This window comes from Helicoverpa armigera, chromosome 12, assembly GCF_030705265.1.
Source record: "Helicoverpa armigera isolate CAAS_96S chromosome 12, ASM3070526v1, whole genome shotgun sequence".
Taxonomy (NCBI): Eukaryota; Metazoa; Arthropoda; class Insecta; order Lepidoptera; family Noctuidae; genus Helicoverpa; species Helicoverpa armigera.
This window is the reverse complement of record NC_087131.1, coordinates 5,547,231-5,570,119: the sequence shown is the minus strand read 5'-3', so window position 1 is coordinate 5,570,119 and position 22,889 is coordinate 5,547,231. Positions and strand designations below refer to the sequence as shown.

General features: G+C 34.0%; 1 protein-coding gene across 1 annotated transcript; it reads left to right on the top strand.

Annotated features, from left to right (window-relative positions):
* The first annotated feature begins 3,607 nt into the window (after positions 1-3,607).
* LOC110374916 (protein artichoke) lies at positions 3,608-20,721 on the top strand. Its single transcript, XM_021332839.3, has 5 exons — positions 3,608-3,865; positions 14,921-15,132; positions 15,204-18,326; positions 18,403-18,695; positions 19,030-20,721. Exons 2-5 carry the CDS (start codon positions 14,982-14,984, stop codon positions 19,603-19,605), a joined length of 4,143 nt encoding a protein of 1,380 aa, XP_021188514.3. The 5' UTR covers positions 3,608-3,865; positions 14,921-14,981; the 3' UTR covers positions 19,606-20,721.
* Positions 20,722-22,889: the final 2,168 nt, after the last annotated feature.

Genomic DNA, 22,889 nt, shown 5'->3' with positions numbered 1-22,889 from the left:
TAATCTTGATCCCAAACTCGCTTTCATTATAATTACATTTAGCAGCAATACCGTAGGACGAAGGATAATAGCGCTCAAATTAATAGGTCGCGTGGAAACTGTTCACCTACTATTATTATGATAAGCAATTTCTGTTAACAATCAGCAGATAAACGTATCAGAATTAAAGTTTCATGAATAACGTAAATAATAAAAGATGGGGACATATTTTGTACGAGTTCTCAGGCGTATTTCCTGCCTTTCTTATTTCCCTGGAGATGAGTCAAGTTATAGGAGGACATAAGTTTCTACCGATATTGCCGAAGGTACGTAGCCCTGAAACAGTACAAAATGTATTCGTTCAAATAAAATGTTGTACAACAAAATGGGGATATAAAATGATTATAGATTTTATGTAGCTCTTTATTTTGATGTGCTTGTAAAGCTAAGGTAAATAAAGTGGCTGAATAGGTTATTTTACTGGAAACGATTCGATTTGAATAAGACGACACGATTATTTATCTATACTAATATTATAAAGAGGAAAACTTTGTTTGTTTGGTTGTAATGGATAAACTCAAAAACTACTGGACCGATTTTAAATATTCTTTCACCGTTAGAAAGCTATATTATCTGCGAGTAACATAGGCATAGTAATATATTTTATTCCGGTGCGGGCAGTAGCTCCCACGGGACGCGGGTGAAACCGCGGGAAAACGGCTAGTTATTTATATAGCGGTCACAATTAAGCCTTTACAAGATTTCAAGTAACTAGCTAGATAGTCACTGATAGGTAAATCAAATACATTGTCAAAAAATATTTAAGTAGCAATTCGATATCTCTGCCTAACCCTTTATAATAAAAAGCCGTGAAGGAATGTTATAGCAAATGTGTTTACAAATAAGGTATATTTACAGCGACTTAGGTACGTAAGTGCTATTCCACAATGGAGCATAAGAGTGCAGTTATCCTTTATTTGCTTCTTGCATCACCCACAGCTTCCCGTCAAGAAATAAGGTCATGTATTTTTAGGCGGGAATGGCATTACGTAAGCCTTAGTTTTAATATGTGTTGGTCTTTTAATACTCCTTTTTTCTATTATGTAGTGTTGTTGTTTAGATTTTTCTTCGTTCATTATTATCTATAGGTAGTGTACCTATTCAGCACAGTAAAGAATATGTAATGTTGAAGATATAAATGATTTATAAGCAAAACTACGTTTATGTGCATTTATTTTTGACACCTAATATTTTTTTAGTTAAATTCAAAGCAACGGTTATGTATTATTACAAGAGTATTTAAACTATAGATATGTATATCCTCTTGATTATAAGCTACTACAAAACTTTCCCTAATAGCAAAGTTGCAAGAACAAATTCCTCTGAAAATTATTACTAACAAACTCACGCTCGTCTTATTCTGCTAAGCAGTTTCATTAATACAAAAATTATCAAAGTTTCGCTTTACTCTGCATTCTTGTTCTATTGTGGTTGGCGAGTGCACAGTTTTAATTGTCCTCAACCCCACCTGTGACTGGTTCGTTTGCATATTATTAATAATTAACGCTGATTGTTCTTGTAAAACAACAAATAATATATTCGGTGGAACGTTTCAATGCAGCTAATTAATAAATAAATTGCAGTTATTTATGAAGTGTCGACTCTTCAGCGGGCCTCTATAATTTTCAGCAATTGTATACATAATCACTAAATTTCAATTACTTTTCAATATGCATTTCTATCTACCTTTGTATGTTAAATACCAACGCCTCTTTATTAAGAAAATATTATCGTGATATTTTCCCACAATTTTCTCTTGATTGTTATACTTATACTTGGATTAATAACATTAACCTTAAAACTATTAACCTAATCAAAAATACTCGTTCGTCTAAGCGTTCAGATGAATAAGGATCTACGCACGTAAATCGCGCACTATGAATAAAACAACGCGTTCAACCGATGCCGCGATGGTCGGGTAACGAAGCTAATGTTGGAGTGAAAGGGTTCATTCATATTCTTAGTTATAGGTATATCTACTCGTTTGTACCGTGCGAACAAACGCTCTGTACATTTTAGCCGATGTAGGGATGTTGCGTGATAGTGCGTTGGAATAAATGGTACTTAATTTATAAATTTATCGAATTAGTTACTAATTTGTGTGCTTATTTTTTATAACACGAAATATGGTTTTGGAGAGAAGTCATCGTATTTAAATTTAATGTAGCAGCAATTAAGCGAGCGATGTGTAGGCAGGATTTAAAATAAGTAAGGTTTCAAAAAATGAGCACCTTTAGTCTGACCTAAATACGAATTAAATACGATAAAATTATTTTTAAAAGCTTCATATTTTAACTCGAGGCAAAAGCGTAATTTTAGTAGTTATCATTATGCAGCTAAAACTTAGCATATTCTCATCTGAATTCGTTTTCGATTAACTAAATCGAATACTACTAGACTCGCTGAAAGAAAGTTCTTGTTTGCTCCCGCGTAAAGCTCGCGGCGTCGGCAGCCGCTGCCCGGAAGAGCAACGCAAATAACCCGTTTTGCATTATGAAAATAGAATAGATGAAACAAAAACATGAACCCAAATGTTTGTTCAAAACGCCATCTCATTCATAAGAACAGTTATCCCGGCTTTTAATTAACATTATGGGAATAATATGAACAGGCCAGCGTAGGCTTTACGTGCTCGAAATTTGATGCTTGTTAGCATGTAGTTCGGTCAACGTAGTGTGATTTGCATTAAATTGTGGAGATTTGTAAATATTATGAGGGCCCAACATTGGTTACCCAGATTTATTCGTAGATAGGTAGACGTGCAGTAGTGTAATTTATGAAAATTTACAAGAACCATATTTAAGTTTAGTGTTTTTTTAATATGAAGTAAATTTATATCCGGCGATTTTTCTGCTTTATAATCACAACCGTACAAAAAGCACAATAAAATAAGCACGTGTTTTTTCCCGCATAAAAGCAATCTTTTTCGGAGAGTTATGTATTTCGGCACCCCTTGACCCTTCAGACGAAGAAGGAATATCAATCGAGTGTGAAACTTGCTAACAATGTACACAAACTGAACATTTTATTTAAGTACGTAAACGCTTTATAAATACAATGAAAAGCTCGGCCCATTTACGTGCATAAAACCATTAGCAGTAGTTAGTTGTAAAAAGCTAAATTTACTTTTAAAAATTTGCATCAGAACGTTATATCAAACCATCCATTATTCTGTTTTAACGCTAACTTGAGTTAGTAAATAACCTAGTAAAGAAGCTTTTTATTTTAAAGTGCAGCAACAACTTTAAAATGCAGCTACTAAGCATCATAAGATATCAGCTTCACGGCTCTGAGAAGCACTCAATGGTGATGCTAAGAGAGCCATTTACAGCAGAAAACCGTAAAAAAATAAAAGCGAACATAAATGTATCAAGTTATCGGCTGAAGTAAATAGTAGCGATGTTCAAAAGCCGCTGTGGTGCATGTCTAACACATTAGCGGCTGACTTCAAACTAATCAAGAGCACAGTGCCGTTCGCGTTACGCGTATACGATGTTCGTAATTTATTAGCGTTTATTCCCATATAGCAATCTGTAGGGATGCCGTTCTATTACGCAGACTCCGTCGAGATCCCTGCTCCAGTCGGCGGCGAGAGTGGGGACGCACTGGTCGCTCCCGACACCGAGGCGAGCGCGCTGTGCCTGTGCCGAACTCGGCTCGCGGATCGCCCTCACATTCGATCTACAGTGTGTTTACTCGCAGACTTGCTGATTTGTTTGCGAGACGATTGCATAACGAACCACGGATTTGATGTGTATTTGAACAATTTTTGTGTGAACCGAACTATGGATATTGAAATAACCTGAAAGTTTCTAACTTTCTAGAGGTGAGTATCATCGAATTTCGTTAAGTGCTACTTAGTCGCGTTATGTTCAAGAATTCAAACTTTCTTTTTAACGAATTAAATTTTAATTTAGTTCATCAAAGTTAGTTGTTCGTTACCTGTTCGTGAGCGGTAATGAATCCTCGGTTCGTCGTCGTCCATTCAGTTTAGGTCGGCGGAGGCAAACTTTTCATCCGCTATTTAACTAAAGTTTCAAGCAATCGATATCAGTTAGACGGTTACTTTCCAGACTGATTGAAGTCAATTAAAAATGTTTAATTGTAATATTGAGTTAACTTTACAAATTTTTATTTAATCTAAGTAGCAGTATTTCGTATCAGCATAAAACGTTCATTCAAATAGGTCACACACAAAACAAACATTGCTTGTATGCATAATACGTAAATGTTAATTGGCATTTCAAGATAAATATCGCATATTTTTCGTCCACAGTTCCAAAACCAAAAAATACACGTAAAGCAAATTTTATTTTCAATATGGCATAATGAACCGGTCTGTGTCGTAACAGACAGTACAACACCGCAATAAGTCTAAAATAAAACCTCGTAAAGTTCAAAACTGTAAAGAGCAGATGGCGATGAACGAGCGATAGGTGTAACGTAAGCACGAGTGTAGTTGGGATGACAAGCTTTGACACCCGACACTCGTCAGCGCCCCTATCTCGAGAGTGACAGATAAGTACCATTTGTTAGCCCGAAAGCGGAGTGCTCTGCACTGAAACCGGTGAAAAATCTCGCTCAAGCGTGCTCTTATTGAGGAAATTAATTTCTATTATTATACAAGCTCTGACCGCGATCGTTCTATTTAATTGATTTAAGCTCCATTTTTTGCTGCTTTGATCTGTTTTATGTTTTAATAACTACTTCAATTAGTTGCGTCGCTCAAAGCTTGAACGGAAATTCATTTTAAATGTAGGTCGGGCTGTCATGCGTTTTAGTTAATTTGTTTTTGATAAAAAACCGATAGTCGTCCATTTAGGCGTGTTTGCGATGCAATAACATTCCATTGTTAGGTTCTAGTACTAAAACAATGGTTGTGACATGTTATTATCGCTTGGATTCACTTACATGTATTTACGAGCACTATTTTACATCCAGGCCTGACAGTGGGACGGGTTGTGATTGCCATGAATGTCATCCGCGAATTTCCTCTTCGCAGCGTCAAAATTATCCAGCTTTATTGGCATTTGGACCTCATGCGGCTTCTATGTCATGCCAATTCATTTAACTTATGGTTATGTTTACTCGACGCTTGCCCCGTTTTGATGCCATGTTCTGTATGTAGAGATTAAAAAATGATTTATACGTTATTTGCTAATAACGGGTGACTTATGAATAATGTAATACGTGACTATGAGAGATATTCAGGTTTGTCTGTCATTTTGACCATTTTCATTAAGGGGCTATATTTACGTAAAAGACTGTATGTACGTTCTGAATTACGTAGTTTTAAAAAAGAGCAGTTTTCTCACAGAAACATCGGTACCAAGCTCATATTTATCGGCATTGGCCATAACACGAGGACTGGTTAATTAACGAATGTAAATATTGTTGCCAATAAGCCAGTTTGGCACGTGTCAATGCACAGGTCAGTGATCTTCACGTCACTATATTATGGAGAAATATTCCAATAACATGCTGAAAATACGTAGTAACAAGATTAAGGGCAAATAAAATTCTACGCGAAAACGAGACATGTACATTGAACCGTTCAAGTATTCCCAGAAACTCATCCTAATCTCATTATTTATGCAAGCCCCTAGAAAATATTCCATTGTTAGTAAGCGTTCATAACTGTTAGCTATTTTCAGACTCCGCACGAATATAACAAAATGTAGATACATTTTATCCTGAATAAACACGAAATGGGATACTTACGAATATTATCATAGTTACCTATAAAAATGACGTCTCATTATGAACTCTCTGACGGTATTAATTAAGTTCCAATTTAAATGCTATTAATTTATAACACATCTACTTCGTGACGCCGACGTGCGTAAAATTAATACTCATATTTCAATAAATTAATTTATAAAAATTAAGTTACATTCAAGTGCTCTACGTTATAGGGGAGTGGAATATATGACGGTCTATCATAATTCATAATTATATTAGCTATCTTTAGTATTTGTAAACTTCTTTGATACTGAATTCTTACAGTTTTAGTCTGTGGTCAAAATAGCGTTGATATTTTATAGATTTTCCACCTATTTCTAATGCTAAATGGTCTGAAACATTGTTCCTGGAAAAATCTCTTTCTGTTCTTCAAATCGCAAAAGAATACAAAAAGCTCGATGTTTCGTTTATTTTTAGAACCAAAGCGAACAGTTGAATATCTGTTGGGATCAAAACAGCTAACTTGATTTTTTATAGTGGTTAATGTAAAAACTATGATAAACTGCTGCCTCCCGTGAATTTCATATACTGTGATTTTTTTACGAACACGTACAAAAATACCACAGTGAATTGTTTCTCAACTTTAACTCAACTTATCGTATTTAATTTCAAGTAAGTGCTTTATAACTCCGGCATAATAAAATAACTGATAGCGTTATTACTTATCACATTTCCAAAACCTATGAGAGAGGATTAAACATAGCAGTAAATATCACAGAGATACAAATAATACTAGTTTAATTAATTAGCTAAAACATTAGCATTCATCCTAACAATACCGCAAAGCTTTCAAAGCTAGCATATTTATAAAGTTACAAGACGTGACATGAAACAAACAGATTCGAATCAGAAAATATGACGCGCTGAAAAATAAAACTTATGAAACTCGATGACATGTTTGTACATACAGTAGTAAACAAGAGCATTCACTTTTATAACAAGGAAGTTCCAACTGTAACCCACTAACGCTTATTCGTTATTAATTAGTAAATACTTGCAATTAGTCTTCTACTTGATGTTAGTTGGCCCAACTTGGTTTGTTGTTCGCCAAAAGTCACGAACTTGTGCTGCGAACATAGCTATACTTACAGCTATATGTTTCTAGGGCCTTAATGATCAGGCGTCGGCGGCCGGCGAAGGTTAACCGCCCTTAAATCATAAAAACTCTGTAAAACTCAAATAAAAAATTATCTACTTAGCAATGTCTTTTATCTGCTTCGGTTTTTTGTCTTTACGTCAGCTGTTGAACCCTTCCAAGTTCTTCATAATGGTTTTGGGGTTTTAACCAGGGGCGAGTAATATGTTTCAAAAGTTGAAAAGGTTTCCCACAAAAAGGAGACTTGATTACTTTTTTCAAAGAAAAATGTGTGTGTAGTTTATTTTGCAATTTTAGTGTCTCTCAAAATGTAATTTAAGTGGCTTTTTGTAGCTTATTTAATGTTTTATTCAACGTTGAATAAAGGCTTAAATTCTTACCAAAACTGTGAAACATTAATTCAGTGTTTTAACCACGTTTTAGCTGACTGCCTACCTCGCAGTTTTTTTGCAAACAATTGGAGTATTTGATACAGTCCGCCGCTGACACGCAACGTTTAGAATATGACAAAAACAACTTCACAATTTCACGAACAAAATGGTTTCCCGTTTATATTTCGGGAAAGCTTTATAGCCTGATACAATGCAAATGCCTAGGTATGCTAAAAATTACGCACACAAAAATCTACCTGTATTAAAATGCGGCTGAATTTTCGGTTTGTGGGCAAACTGAATAAATTATAGAGAGATCGGAAATGTAAACCAAAAGTTACTGTATTTTATACGTATATGCCTAAAAAATACAATTGGGAATTCGTTGGCTTATCAAGTTTACAAAAAGTAGATACGTGAATGTGGACTAGCAAACGTTTGTGTAAAAAACTATGTAGTCAATTGTTATGTTAAGACTATCAAAGGAATTCTGTAATAGGTACTTTATGTAGGTACTTGAGATAATGATATGACTGAATACTAATCGATATGATTGAAATTAATTTAACACATAATCACTTTTTAATCCTGAGTATTTGACAATCAGATAGATGAATTAATCTAATTAATCTTTATTAATGTCAGGAATTACCAGTCATGTTTTATACATTCAGATTAGAAAATTAAATAACATCGACAAAAGTAGTGCTCATAAAAGATCATATACGTAAAGCCAGTAATTAAAATAAAAGAACTATTGCGACAAGCAGAAAATAAATTGGACCGCAATACTTATGAGGTTGCCTCGCAAAGAAGAACAAAAGAAGGCGGAATAACACACGGTTACGTCAGCCTCCAGGGAAACAGCAGAAATGATTTCAGCATTAATATTAGGGACAATTAATTGGACTACATTCGCCAGTAGATAAGTGACCTCTGTCCTCGAGGGACGAACCATTTGTCAACGTAATCATCTTTTCATGGGGACTAGTGAGGTTCTATCGCAAACGCACATTCTGTAATCGCACTATTAACCAAAATTACGGGAACCTATCTCAGGGTTCGACAAAATTGAGCTGATTCATTTATTTTGCCTCCTTGTGGGAGCGCCAACGAGTCTGTTTTGGTTACAAAGGAATAAATTAACCGATTATTTTTGCTTTGAATGAACGGGTAAGGTTGTAAAGCTACGTTGGTATGTGTATGAAATGAAAGAAAATATATATCGAATAAAATTAAGTTTTTAATTTAATTTATACTTTTGGGAATAATAATCAAGTTCATCATAATCAAGTTTTCCAAATAATAAAAGACCATTCATTACACAATGCCAATTTGTGCAAACCTCATTTGCTAACATAATCAAAGCATCCTACAATAGTCAAAGCGAGCACAACTCTAGCATTTACTGAACAAAACATATTCATAAGCCACGTATTGAAAATCAGATATCATAACACAACTAATGCTACGTTGTCAATGTTCACAACTTGTGTCTGCGTACTTGGTTAAATAATGGAGTGCCAGTTGCATGGGCTCACTAGTCAAAGTTGCCGGCTGTGGCAGAATTCCCGACATGACAGGTAGCTCAATCTGTTGCTATTCTCAGACGTGTAATGCCTCTCGATTTATTGAGAGTATGAATGGAATGTTGTGTTGAAGAAAGAGTTATTGTTGTTGTGGTAACTAAGAGTAATACGAATTGAATATCAAGCTGTATGGTGTTTGGGCAGAGAGTTGATAGAAGTTTATATTTTTACTGATAGCTTGCGAGATGACGGCAGATAAAAAAAGTATGGAAGGGAAAAACATGCTGCGCCGACACCAAATAAAATTAGGATAAGGGCAGGAGGATGATGATGATGAGAAAACAATCTTATAAGAAAAAATATATAGAGGTATATAAGAATTAAATGCAGTTCTCACATTCCGAAAATAGGTAGGTACTTGTAGCTCCGGAAATTTTCAAGAAGTTCTCTACACTCGAGTTTTATTTCCTGGGAAACGGAAGCTACAAAATATTGATACGTATTTGAACCTTATGTTAGCTCAGTATAAATAAAAGTGTAACTCTATATAAACTGTTTTATCAAATAATCACGGTTGAGATTACATACAATATCGAATAAAATAAATACAAGAACCTCGTTCACAAAATCGTATTTATAAAATGATTTTCAATTTAAAATACCAAAATAATGTGAACAGTATCAAATGTTACTTTAAATGATACAACTAAAAATTTTAATTTGATACCAAACAAATAAGTGCAAATGTTATACGTATTATAATTTTTGTAAATACGAGTACCTACCGCAAGCACTACACAGAACACAATACAGAAAATGTATTTTTATTCTATTCGTAAAATAGAAGGTGGAGTAATCAAATTGTTTACGAATTCAAGCTAACCTTAGGCGAAAAACTGGAAATAGCCTAAAATATCAAATGAGGAAAAGTTTGTAAAAGTAAATTAAGCTTTTTGACATTTCCAGGTAAAATTAAGAGCTTTGTTATAACTTTTCTCTACGTACGTACTTTAATTGAATGAATAGTAAATTAACGACAAAAGACCTGGAAATAAAATAAACATGTAAAACATAGTTGTTTCCTTAATACAAAACTTGAGAAGATCATTAAAATATTTGTACAAACTTCAGCGTTGTGTCCTGTGTTAATTTTCCCGTGGAAAGTCTCTCTGCATATTATAATTGCTCCGCATATTTGATTAGCTAACGGAATATATTCATCACGTGAGGGTAGCTGCTCGACGGGTTTATATTGTGCTGTTTTCTTCTGCCTAGCTTTAATAAAGCCCGGCTTTTGCCTGCGTCCGACAATTTTGTGCTCCTAAATGCAACTTGCGTTGTATACTGTTCCATATGTCTAGTCTGAAATAAGTGACATCTCATAAATCAAAAGTATGATTTCATAGTTGAAATGGTAACTATAATTAAACTGTCTTCTAATTAGTGTTCTATTCTCTAATTATAGTTCTCACAACACTGTAATTAGCCAGAACGTTTTACCTCAAATCATCACTTTAATTAAATTCCCAATGGATATTCTTTAAAGGTAAAATCGAAAACTTATTCAATTTTCGAAATCCAGAAAAAAATTTATTACTCCAACCATATTTCAAAGGCAAAGCGAACCCGCGAGAAATATCAAGTTAATAATAAGCTCTTATCTGAATAATCTTAGCCAAGAATAGAGTACCCCATCACTTCCCCTAGGTGTTGTAAGAAGCAATTAAGTATTTTTATGAGGTGAACGTGTGGCAGGATCTTTAACCCAGCTGCCAAGTCTCAGCGTGTTTACGACTAGATATTATATGATAAACTTGCTTGGGTTAGTTATTTATGTCCATCGCACTTAACGTGAGACGAAGCTTAGGTTAGCGAAGACGGTAGAACGGAGGAGTTCCGAAGTAAATATAACTCGATTAGATTAAAATTTATATCTGTAGTCGTAGTTGGTATTTTGGACTTGCCATGTTAGTTTGGCTGCAAATAGTTCACCTACAATTTATAAAATATAAACAATCAATATTTTTAAACGAGAAAAACTATAGGAGAATACAAAAATAGTCCAATTTAAAGTTAAGCCGGGATTGCAAAGCTGGATATCAAAAAAAGTATTTTCTAGCACGTAATTTTGCTTGTTAATCCCTTAATTGCCGTTAACGGTTTACGTAAGAAACAACATTGACCTATTTCTGTTCGAATGCAATGCATATTTAAAACAAAGAGTAAGAAACTTACAGAATAAATTAACAGATTACTGACCACGGCCTTTCTTTTCCAGAAAAAGTAGATACTGCTTAATTATTAAGAGAATGACCACAGCATCCGTAGATGTTTCTTCTCTTTTTAGCACCAGACTTTCACGTAGCTTCATCTCTGTCGCTTACGTGAGAGTACTTCAGCTAAATACATAATTAACCTATAAGTAGTAAGTTAATCTCTTTTCTTAATGAACGTGAACTAAGTGGTTGCAAGGTAAACAGTGTTGGCATCACTTATACAGTAAATGCACTCAGCAGATAGGATCCATACCTGGAGACGTACTTAAACCTAGGATTTTTTGCTTTTGCGTACCTTCAGTACGTTCGGATAATATTCAGTAGACACTGAGCAGTCATTATCATAACACGATGAGCAAGAAATATTTTCAGTCTTAATATCCCAACAATTTGTACGAAATTGTTGCTAAAATGAAAGATGAAAATCGTTAATATCTTGCCAGTTTGGGAAGTTGACCCCTGAGAAAACCATTAATTCTTTGATTTCTTACCTGTCACTGTCAATTTCTATTTAACTGTTGGGATTTCAAGGCCGAAAAATATCACATCAACACAAAAATAAGGGAAATATTATGTACTTAACTTACGATGCGTTATATTTTAATAGTATAAACGCCCATAAATGCAACCAATCATTATAATGATGGCTAATTAACATCTTGTTAAATGCGGTTACGCTCTAATTATGAGAAGCTACTTATTACTCGCATACCATCTATAATTTAAGAGGTTAATATTTCAACCAGACGCTTGTAAGAAAAAGTTAGAGCTTCAAATCCTTACGCGCTTCGCTTGCGCTTAAAAGGGTGTTATCAACTAAACCTTCATGAAGTACAGTGAAATACAAAACAAGATGAAACAGCTACAAACCCTTGTGAAATACCATCGCGACCATAGGCTAATTTAGTCTAGTTTTGGCCGTCGCAGTACGAAAGCGTTGCCCAATACGTTATCTCGCAAGCGCAGTTACTAAACGCCAGTTAGACGGCATAATAGTCGAGTAAACAAACTGCCAGCCCATTGCCCGCGAGTGCAATAATAATGCGTCTCCCGCAATTAAGTCGGCAACTTGTTCCAAATGAGAAACGTGTACATTTCTTTTATTATTTAAATGCTTCACTTCGTTACTATTTCATTATTGAAGAATATGCAACATTGTTTTATTAATTGCTTTTAAATATACCAGCGTCGCACAGCGTTTCGCTTTTATTATTTTTACAGCTCAATATTAAAATGAGCACGACCTCAAAATAATTGAAAGCAAATCATTTTATGTTATTCATGGCGTAATACATAATCAAAGCCTGAATAATGTTATTTATTCATAAGATACCGTTTCGGCCTAATCACCTTGATCCATGGCTTTTCTTGTTACACTTAACTGTAACAAGGTATCGTTGTTTATGTTTTTCATGTTTATCTTAACTAAACTGTTTTTTAAACTAAATGAGTTTATTTTTCGTGACATATTTTAAATATATATATACATTTTTGTTTGAAGTGAAAATATAAATACGCTCTTGAATTAAAGAAAACGGCCAAAACCATTTTCAAGTAATCTACAATTATATAAAATCTTAATCACCTTATAGTGTAGGTATTCAGTATACAAACTAACTACATAATATACCAAAATCAAAATTTCAAAATATGTAAATTCAATCAATCTGAAAGCTTTATTTATTCCATTCTTGATACAAACCCTTAATACCAAACAATGTTTTAAATATATTCATTAAAATTCGAGGTTTCATCAACAAACCAATCTGTCCGTAAAAGTTGTATGCGGCTGCACCCGTCAAATGTCTTGTGCAGCCCGGGCTCGCTCACAGAGTCGGCGCTGGCAATCTGTCACCGCTTAAGCGCTGAAACACCAAGAAATAAATACACAGCAGTTTCCTATAAGTGGGCAACAATTCCTCGTGTTAAACGTTTCTTTGTTGCGTCGTCAAAACGAAGCCAAAACTATTTGGCGCCGTTAATTTGCTGACAGAGCTGAAGCATCAAAAAAATAAATGGGTCACTCGAATCGACGGAAAAAGTTTACTACTATGGCACTACCATACACTGCTAAAACTAATATCATCCGGGAAATATGGCCAATAAAATTTAATTATGGAACATTAGCAATGATGAATCGCTAACTACGCGGGGCATTTAGCGTAATTATATTGTGATTTCAGAATAATCGCATGATGAATAGGCGCATACCAACTTCTACTTCTATCAGATTGCTGTTTCATTAATTCAAGTCGTGAGTAATAGCTTTGTAGCGTCACAGAAATGGCTTAATCTAGTTTTATCTTTTAATTAACAGCAACGATGTTGAATTTTGTTCTGTAACGGAAACATAATATAAATAAATACTGGAAAAGTTGTAAGCAAATGGCTAGAAACTGCAGAAATATGTTATAATTGGTGTCATTGACCCGCCGCAACTCCAGTGCACGTTTATCTTCAATGCTCGACTACTTAAAGCCACACAGTGATAATTTATACGCGCGGAACTTTCGTAATGGTGAAAACCACACTTTGTTTAGGTTGCTTACAAAGTTGTTATTTTATAAAAACCAGCTAACTGGAACAAAATTCTTTATACATAAGAAGTGAAAATATAAAAGCGTATCCATGAGATATTTTCTTTTGGCAAAGTTGTTAGCGTAGGATTGGCTTTGAGAAAAGTTAAGCTGGCAAGGTAATTTGGGTCTTTATTATTTTTCGCATTAGGTGGTGGGACGCTTTGTCTTATAAAACGTAACAGGAACTAATCAATACGGAACAAACTCAATCTAATTTAAAGAATAGGTATATTTTCTTGTTTTTATAAGTACCTAGTTAGTCCTGTACACTGTTATTACAAATTATGAGTCGTTAAAATAACATATTATTTTAAAACTCACATACGTGTGTATTAGGACAGAATTGGAAATAAACACCTATCTTGCGTTTATTAAATAGTTTAAATACTTGATATAAATCATGTTAGCACAGTAAAATGTTAACAAACGCATATGTATCTATGTTTATACGTAGTTGAAGCTTCTCGCAAAATCTCGTCTAGCTCACCACAACTTACGGTCGCAAGGATAGACTTTCACAAATGATAGCGTGTATAAGAAGAAGGATTGCACAAAAGACTGAGCGTGTCATGTTACGCTTAACATTTAGAAACCCAGTCCGACACGCGGCGATCCGATGTAAGTCCTAGTAAGAAACTTAAGGAATGTACTGCGCTTTCAAGCTCTGAAATAAAAGTCAGAATTTAGGTAAAATAAATCGTATGTTATCGTGTTCAAAGTAAGAAGAATTTACTTTATTTAAAAGCCCAACTAATAAGCATCTAAAAAAATATCTAACTGAAAAATATCTCTACACGATATTTTACATTTTTAGCTCAATTTGGATTGTATAACATTCTCAGGACTAGATAGAAACTGTATGTTTGTAATTATTTTTATTTTCTTTTAAAAAGAGTGTCCATGGAGTTTCTTGCCGGTTCTTCTCCATGAGACCAACTCTTTGGAACCGTGCACCTAACTTTGACGTTTCGAAAGAGCTTTCATAGGCCTATTTGAAATAAAAAAAATTGAGTTTGAGTTTGAGTTTATCTTTTGCCATTTTATCCTACTGATAGACTAAATACATTTTAGACTACATTGCATTTTACAGTAACATGTATGTTTAATCTTTATAACATAGAATAATATTCACTTTGAATTGTAGTACGTGATATAAGATAATTGAGGATACTTTATTATTATACTTATTTGATTTACTTATTTTAGACACCTGTTATATTCCTTACAGCGCTGCTAATGACAACAAAAACCTCGTCTTAACTAACGATATACTGTTATTTCATTCTAGAACGATATCCTCTCATTTGGATTCCGGATGCACGATGCTATTGAAATGACGTCACAACACCATGGGCGTTATCACTCTTCTGTCTCGCCTGAAATGCGGCGTATTTGCATTTCTAATCATTATCCATATACCCATTCTACAAGGAGAAGAACAATCTCAATGTCCAAGCTTAGCAGAGAACCCAATTTGTCCCTGTTATAATTTTAAAGAAGGTAAGTCTTGCCGCCTCGAACAAAATTATGACGGGATGAATGTACATTATTAATGGCTATATTTATTTCAGGATTATTTTTGGAGTGCCCCAGCGCCACCCCAGGGGTCGTAAAAAATGTTTTGTCGAAGATAAGAGGAACCATCCAGTCGCTATCAATATATGATTTAGAAATCTCAACGACAGAATTAAATGCAGATATATTTCCATCAAAGATAAAAATCACAAATCTTCAGATTTCGCAGTCGGGGATAAACAAAATAAGTTCTAACGCTTTTACATCGCTACGTGACTCGTTAGGATCTTTGAGCATAATTTCCAGTAAATTAAACAAAATTCCGCATGAATCATTCTTGGAACTTTACAATATTGAGGCACTTGATTTACAGCTCAACGACATCAAAGATATTCAAGCAAACACTTTCAGAAATGTTAAGTTGAAGAAAATCAATTTGAAGGGAAACAAAATAGCCAATATTTCAGAAAATGCATTTTATAACTTAGAAGAATCTCTTACAGAACTGGATATCAGTGAAAATTTTCTAACCGTATTTCCTTTAAAACCTTTGGGAAAACTTAATAAACTTACCAATTTAAGACTCGCGTGGAATAAAATTAACTCCATACCAGATGATATTAATGTAACAATACCAAATTTGCTAACTTTGGATCTTAACTCAAACTATTTTACAAGAATTGATAGATACTGGTTTAGATGTATGCCTAAAATAAAAACGTTAACATTTTTTAGTAACCATATTCAACAAATAGACGAAGAAGCATTTTATTCATTAGACAAACTAGAAACGGTGGATTTGAGTCGGAATAAAATAACATCGCTGGCTAAGAATATATTTCAGAAGAATCCAAACATTCGCACAATAGATTTGAGTCACAACCATCTGCACCATATAAATGGAGTCTTTTCAAACCTTCATGAACTTTCTGAAATATTTCTTTCAGAAAACAACATTTTGGAGATATCTGATGATGCATTCGACAACGCTTTTGGCGTAACCGTTCTCAATTTAGAACACAATGCAATACAAAAATTACATCCAAATTGTTTTTCATCGCTACAAAATTTAACTCAACTACATATGGGAACAAACTTTTTAAATAAACTTCCTCGTAGTGTATTTCAAACGAATCGTAAACTCGTAACTTTAAGTCTAGATAATAATGAAATTAATGAATTAGACGAATTAATATTTGAAAAACTTGATGAATTAAAAGAAATACGTTTGCAAAATAATAAGTTAAGTCAAATCAAAAGAAACGTATTCAGTCCTTTGCCGGGACTTTTAGAGCTACATTTGCAAAATAATGTTGTACAAACTATAGACTCACATGCATTTATTACGTTAAAAAGTCTTCAACACATCAACCTCCAAGGTAATCGCCTCACCACCATAGGCGATGTATTTCCCAACAGGAATTCATCCTTGGTTTCTATACAACTCGGTGCAAATTATTTATCTTTGTTAAAAAATAGCTCTCTTAGAGGGCAGATGAACGTGCAAATAATGTGGCTTAGCCAAAATAACATAAAAATGTTAACATCTAATCTTTTCAATGATTTGTTAAATATTCAAAGGCTGTATCTAAAAAATAATAGTATTGTACATATAGAAAATAGAACATTTATGCACTTGAGAAGAATTAAGTTCTTAGAATTAAGTAATAATAAGCTTATTAAGTTAAGTAATGAGACCTTTTATAAACTTGTAACGTTGGAAGAACTGTACCTACAAAATAATCATATAAATCAAGTCACCAAAGACACATTTCAGTTTTTAACCAAATTAAAAATTCTAGACTTGTCACACAATGACATTGTCATATTTAATTTTGATATTTCTTCATTACCTATTAAACAGCTGCGACTAAGTAGGAACTCGATAGCAATAATAGAAGTAGACTCACTGAAAAGCCTACCAAACCTAAGTGATTTAGAAATGAATAACAATGACTTGACTTGGGAAGATATTATTCAAATCCAGATACCCGGATTAAAATCCTTGATAATATCAGAAAATAACTTTACGCTGTTGGAAAATAAAACCTTTGCGCATCTGCCTTCATTACAGACGCTCTCGCTGGAACTATCAAATATATCACAACTGCCGCCGACGACATTCATTAAAAATCAGAATCTACTGAGAATAAATTTAGCTTATAATAATCTGCGAGACTTACATAAAGATGTATTCGCGTACACAACTATATTACAAGAGCTCAATCTGAAAGGGAACAATTTCACAGACTTCCCTCACCACGCGCTGTTCAATGTAACGTCGCTTGAAATATTAGACATGTGTAGCAATCAATTACACAGCGTAGATTTTTTCAAATTCATCGGCTTACAGAATTTGAGGTCTCTTAATTTGTGCAATAATCGTATTTCTATGTTAAATGGCTTTAATTCTCCGTCGCTTAAGAATTTAGTTACATTGAATTTGAGCAATAATATGTTAACAGTTCTTCCACCGAACTTTTTTCATCATTCCGTAGGCCTGAAAGAGATTGATTTATCACAAAATCTTTTCAAAAATATACCCAGCAATGGCTTATCTGAAGCAGTTCTCCCAGCACTTACCACATTAAACATGTCTTCTAATTCTTTAGTGCAATTATTGCAAACATATCCTTCAAAATTGTTCCCGCTACTAGAGGAGCTGGTAGTCACAAATACAAACTTAACGATTATCACGAGCAAAGACTTTGAAAATTTCCCATCACTCAAGAGGCTGATGCTTTCTCAGAACTCCATAATTCGTTTATCTCCCGGCGCGTTCTCTAAGCTACATAACTTAGAAATGCTTGATTTAAGTCAAAATAAATTAGAAAACATTCCAAGGGAAAGGCTTCAAGGATTGTATTCAACACGCGTCCTGAATATATCTCAGAACGTCATCAGGGAACTGGAAGATTTTACATCAGACTTACAAAGTCTCCAAAAGTTAGACATTTCATTTAATCATATTACAAGAATAAATAGAGACGTGTTCCGAGGACTCCAAAGCCTGACAGAATTGTATCTAAGTGGCAACTGGCTATCAGCGATATCTGCAGACGCATTTCGAAACCTGAATAAGATAACCTTTATTGACTTGAGTCGAAACTACTTCGAAGTAATACAGATGAAAATGCTCACAGTACTTGAAACACAAATCAAAACTATATCTTTTAATGGTAAGACATTAAAACATTCCTCTTAGTTGAAAAACTTTATTTTATAACCACTAATCTTACAAATTGTTACTTTCAGAGAATCCACTAACTTGCAACTGTGAAACACAAGAGGTTTGGCGATGGATGAAAGAACACTATAAAATTGTCATTAAAGGCAGTCGTAACTTGCGTTGTGAACACCCGGAAGATCTTCACGGTTATAGCTTCATCGAATTACCATCTCAGAAACTTTGCGATATACCTATCGTCATCCGCATTGCTATACAGGATATCCAAACATATTCGATCATAGTGTCTTGGCAGAGTCGCAACCAAACTGGTTTGAATGCATATCAAGTAGCTTATTTTAGCGAGGATCATCCGACTATGGTAAGTAGTACTGTGAAAATACAAATATATTTTTCTTAAAAATAATTTTATATTAAATATTTTCACCTGTCTAACTAAAAGCTTATAATTTTGAGTAAAACGTTGAATAAAACGTGCACAGCAACCGCTACAACAAACATTTGAATACAAAGGCTGTGTATCACCTCAATGGACCATAAAAAATATTTATGTTTCTCGCCTGTGGATGTTCGACTGTGCTGTGAATCCATTTAAATCTTTCTTTTTATAATGACTCATAGGTGGTCAAAACTTTTTAGCACTGAATGTTAGATTCGATTTTCGATGTTTTGGTTAATTTAGTGCTTTTTTACAGATACGAGGAAAAACTTTGAACGCTACAGCAAGATCTACGAGACTCAATAACTTGACACCAGGATCCCGATACACGGTTTGCGTGATAGCAGTTGGCAACTTCGGCACATCAACTTCTACTGGGTTCTCGGTACCAGACGCTCGGATAGCTCTCTCACCAGAAACTGCAAGTATAAACCATTTATACGGGGACGAACAAATTTTTAACCATCTCCGTCCTTATATGAACGATTCTTTGAGCAGTAAATGCACCAGCGTAAGCACTATAGAAATCTTCGGAGCGGCAATAGACAGTCCATTCTCCAATACATACATGGACATCGCAGATATATTAACGAGGAGACTAAGCTTGGTTGTCGGCTGTTGTATTGGATTTATAGTGTTCGTTGTGTTAGTTTCCGCACTAGGGTACATCAAAACAAAGAAGCGCCAGGTTATTGTGAAGGCTGAAGTGCAACAAGCTCCTCAATATATTTCCTACGACAATTTCAATACTCCCGGCGTAGAGGTTCAGACTACTGACATGGATATAAACACAATCACGGACAAGACAAAAGTACCATGCAAACATGACTGAAAATCAATGTAAATACTGATCATGAATAATATTGTGTTCAAGAAATTAAACGGAAGGTATTGGATGTTTTCCAATTTGATTCCTCAGTGAGTAAGATGCCACTCATCTTGGAATAGAACCATTCATACCTTCATCGCTTTTGAGGTCTCTTCAGGAAGTTTGGCAGACAGGAATGAATTATTACATCTACGAGCTATCAATAACGAAATGTGTGATAATCGAAAAAGTTTTACGTCATCAGGGTACTTTTTTTTGCTATATAGTTTATATCTTATGTCACGTTAGAAGAAGTTGTAACATAATTCTTTCTATTAATTATTTACTAATATTAACTTTTATATTTATTACGTGACTGTTTTTGGTTATCAAAGTAATAACAACTATGTAATCTAGTCTAGACCATCTTTATAAGCGTAGTCTACGCTATTGTTTTACCAAAATCTTAGGTACTAAAGAGAACAGAGGAGTTTATCTGTTTTAACTATGTGTGGCATCCTTGGGAGTCATACTTGCAATATGAATAGTAAGACGGTAATGTAAACATCTTGATAGTTATGCAAAATATTATGTTAACGAATGAACTGATGTGAAATGTGTATGTAAACATGTATAATAATGATCAAAGAACGTGTAAATTTTCAAGAAAATCTTACGTCTAATATATTTAAGTTTAAGTTTTAATTAACGTTTAACGTTATCTTCGGTTGGAAATATAATAATTTCTATTGTGATTATTATCATAGATGTAAGTATTAAATATTAAGTATTAGAATAAATTTTAAAATATGTTGTGTATAAAAATTCAAATGAGTTACTACTCTGATAGTTGTAATGACAATGTTATAGAAAAACGGTCTCATAATTGTGTAATAAGTAAAAAACGAATATTTATACTCACACATTTCTAAGTATCCATAGTTATAATTACTAGATAATGTACCGATAGATTTAAATAACGATATTGTACTAAATAAACGAAGATATCAGACTCGGACTAGTGTTATGGAAATAACTGTACCAAACTCTGTTGATCCGTTTTGAATTCATCACAATCCATTTGAAACTAGTGTAAAGACTGTAGAATTGGTAATAAAACTTTGAAAACATTATTATAAATCTCGTTTTCTATTTTAATAAATCCCACTGCTAATCTGTACAATTTATCTTTATTCATAAAACTTTTGTTATTATCCGCAGAAGTAATATCCGAAGTAGATTGATTGAGGGCTAGTAAATTAAACATTTTAATATCAAAACATTGAACGTAGCATACATATTTTGATTACGAAAAGAGGCATCGTAAAAATGCAAGAAATATAGGCGAGGCCCTCATATAAATTTAAAACGAGATATCTACAGAAAAACGTAACGTTCGTACGCGACAGAGCTCTCTCAAATATTGTTTCATCTCTTAAAATATACAAGCACATACATGAGACGCCAATCTAATCTTGAGATAGCATTTCAAGGGTAAATAACCCCGTTATTGACAGCTATTGGGACGCAATCGAATCTTTTTTTATTGTACGAAGAGTACAATATAAATCTCATCGAAGGAGTTAACTGTCTGTGAGTCCACCTCGAATGTTCTGTCCCTATTAAATGGATTACATGAATAATTCAGCGGCAAAAGTCGTGAACAAGAGATTCTTTGTGGGGCTTTTGTTACCCCTGCTTTGCGACGTTTAAATGATACAAAATACTTTGGCTATAAAGAGATTTTCAACTGAATACCTATTTTGTTAAAATTTTTCGTTCATCTAATTTGTAAAGTTGAAGGATTGTTAAGTGATATTACCCTCATTCACTCTATTTTTAGACTTACGATGGGTGTCAAACTTATAATTGCTACAAAGTTATATTTGAGTCTTACACGAAAGTTGACTGTTTTTTACGGATTGGATCACGACATCAATAAGGACAGCTGCTACAGGTTTTAGTTAGGAAAATCAAATGTTACCTACATATTTTGCAAGTATCATTGGCAAGCTTTTGTTCACAAACAATGACAATTATTTCGTACCAACACCAAAAATAACGAACACAATAAATTACATTACATTCAAAGTCTTCTAAAATTCAAGAAAAGTATAAAGACATTCAAGATGTGGGCGTCTAATGTTTTTATAATGGGTAAGTACATCTGTAAAGTTGCCTTGGTACTCCGACGCTTACATCCGATATCCATTAGCTTACTAACAGGTCTCGCGGTATGTACCCGTTCAGCCATGAAAAGCGAAACAGTGCGTCCAAAATAAATGACTTGGAACATGGAATCGAAGAGATTTTAAACAAAACCTGGAACTATTGTGAACACGGATGACCGAGCGTAAGTATATTTAGTAAGATGCTAGCTTTATTTTGGGTATATGCTGAAATAGAAGATTCAATTTAGGTCAACCAAGTCTCAACCTCAACAGTCTCAACAACCAGTGGATTGTATACGTGTGTATATGTTATGGGCCATGTGATTAATTCGAGCATTATAAATAATGCCCGAGCATTATGAATAATGTCTAGCTTTATCGGGCCAAGTGATTAATAACTATCTTAACTTCATTATTTATCACATTGCACGGGCATTATTATATTGCTACATGACAGTTGGGCCATTTGATAATAAAGCTATATTTTAAATTGTGTACCTCAAAATACCATCACAGTGGCAGTTGTTCTAATAAATAAATCCTGTTAGACTTGCTACATATTTTATGATTATTGTTTTATATTTTATGTTCTATTTTAATTATATTTTCATTTGACTTTTATTAAGAGAAGATGTTAATATGCCAAATATTGAATCTGATTGCTTAAACTCTTAGTTTATTTTGTTTTATAATAAAATAATAAGTCATTTCACAAATTCACAAATAAAGTATCTCGACTTAGCGCACGAGGTTGTCGCCATGTGGTATGTCGACACGGCTGTTATTGTGCCGATTGTCGTTACGGCCAATGGTCTAATAGCCAAGAGCCTCGACCAACACCTCATGAGGCTCTTGTTAGGCGGCTGGATCAAGGGACTGATTCAGAAGGCAGTACTCCTTGATACAGCGCGTATTGTGAGGAGGTTTCTGTCTCTGGGACCCTAACCACCGGTACCTTGGACCCTGTGCCCGATATCGGTGGCCATCTATTTTTTATATTTTTTAATGTTTTTTTTTTTATTTAATATTAAAAATTAATAATTTAATATTTAAAAATGTAAATGACATGTGGACAAATAAATAAATGAACTACCAGTGCATTTCTATAAAACAAAGTTATGTTGTAATTTTTTTGTT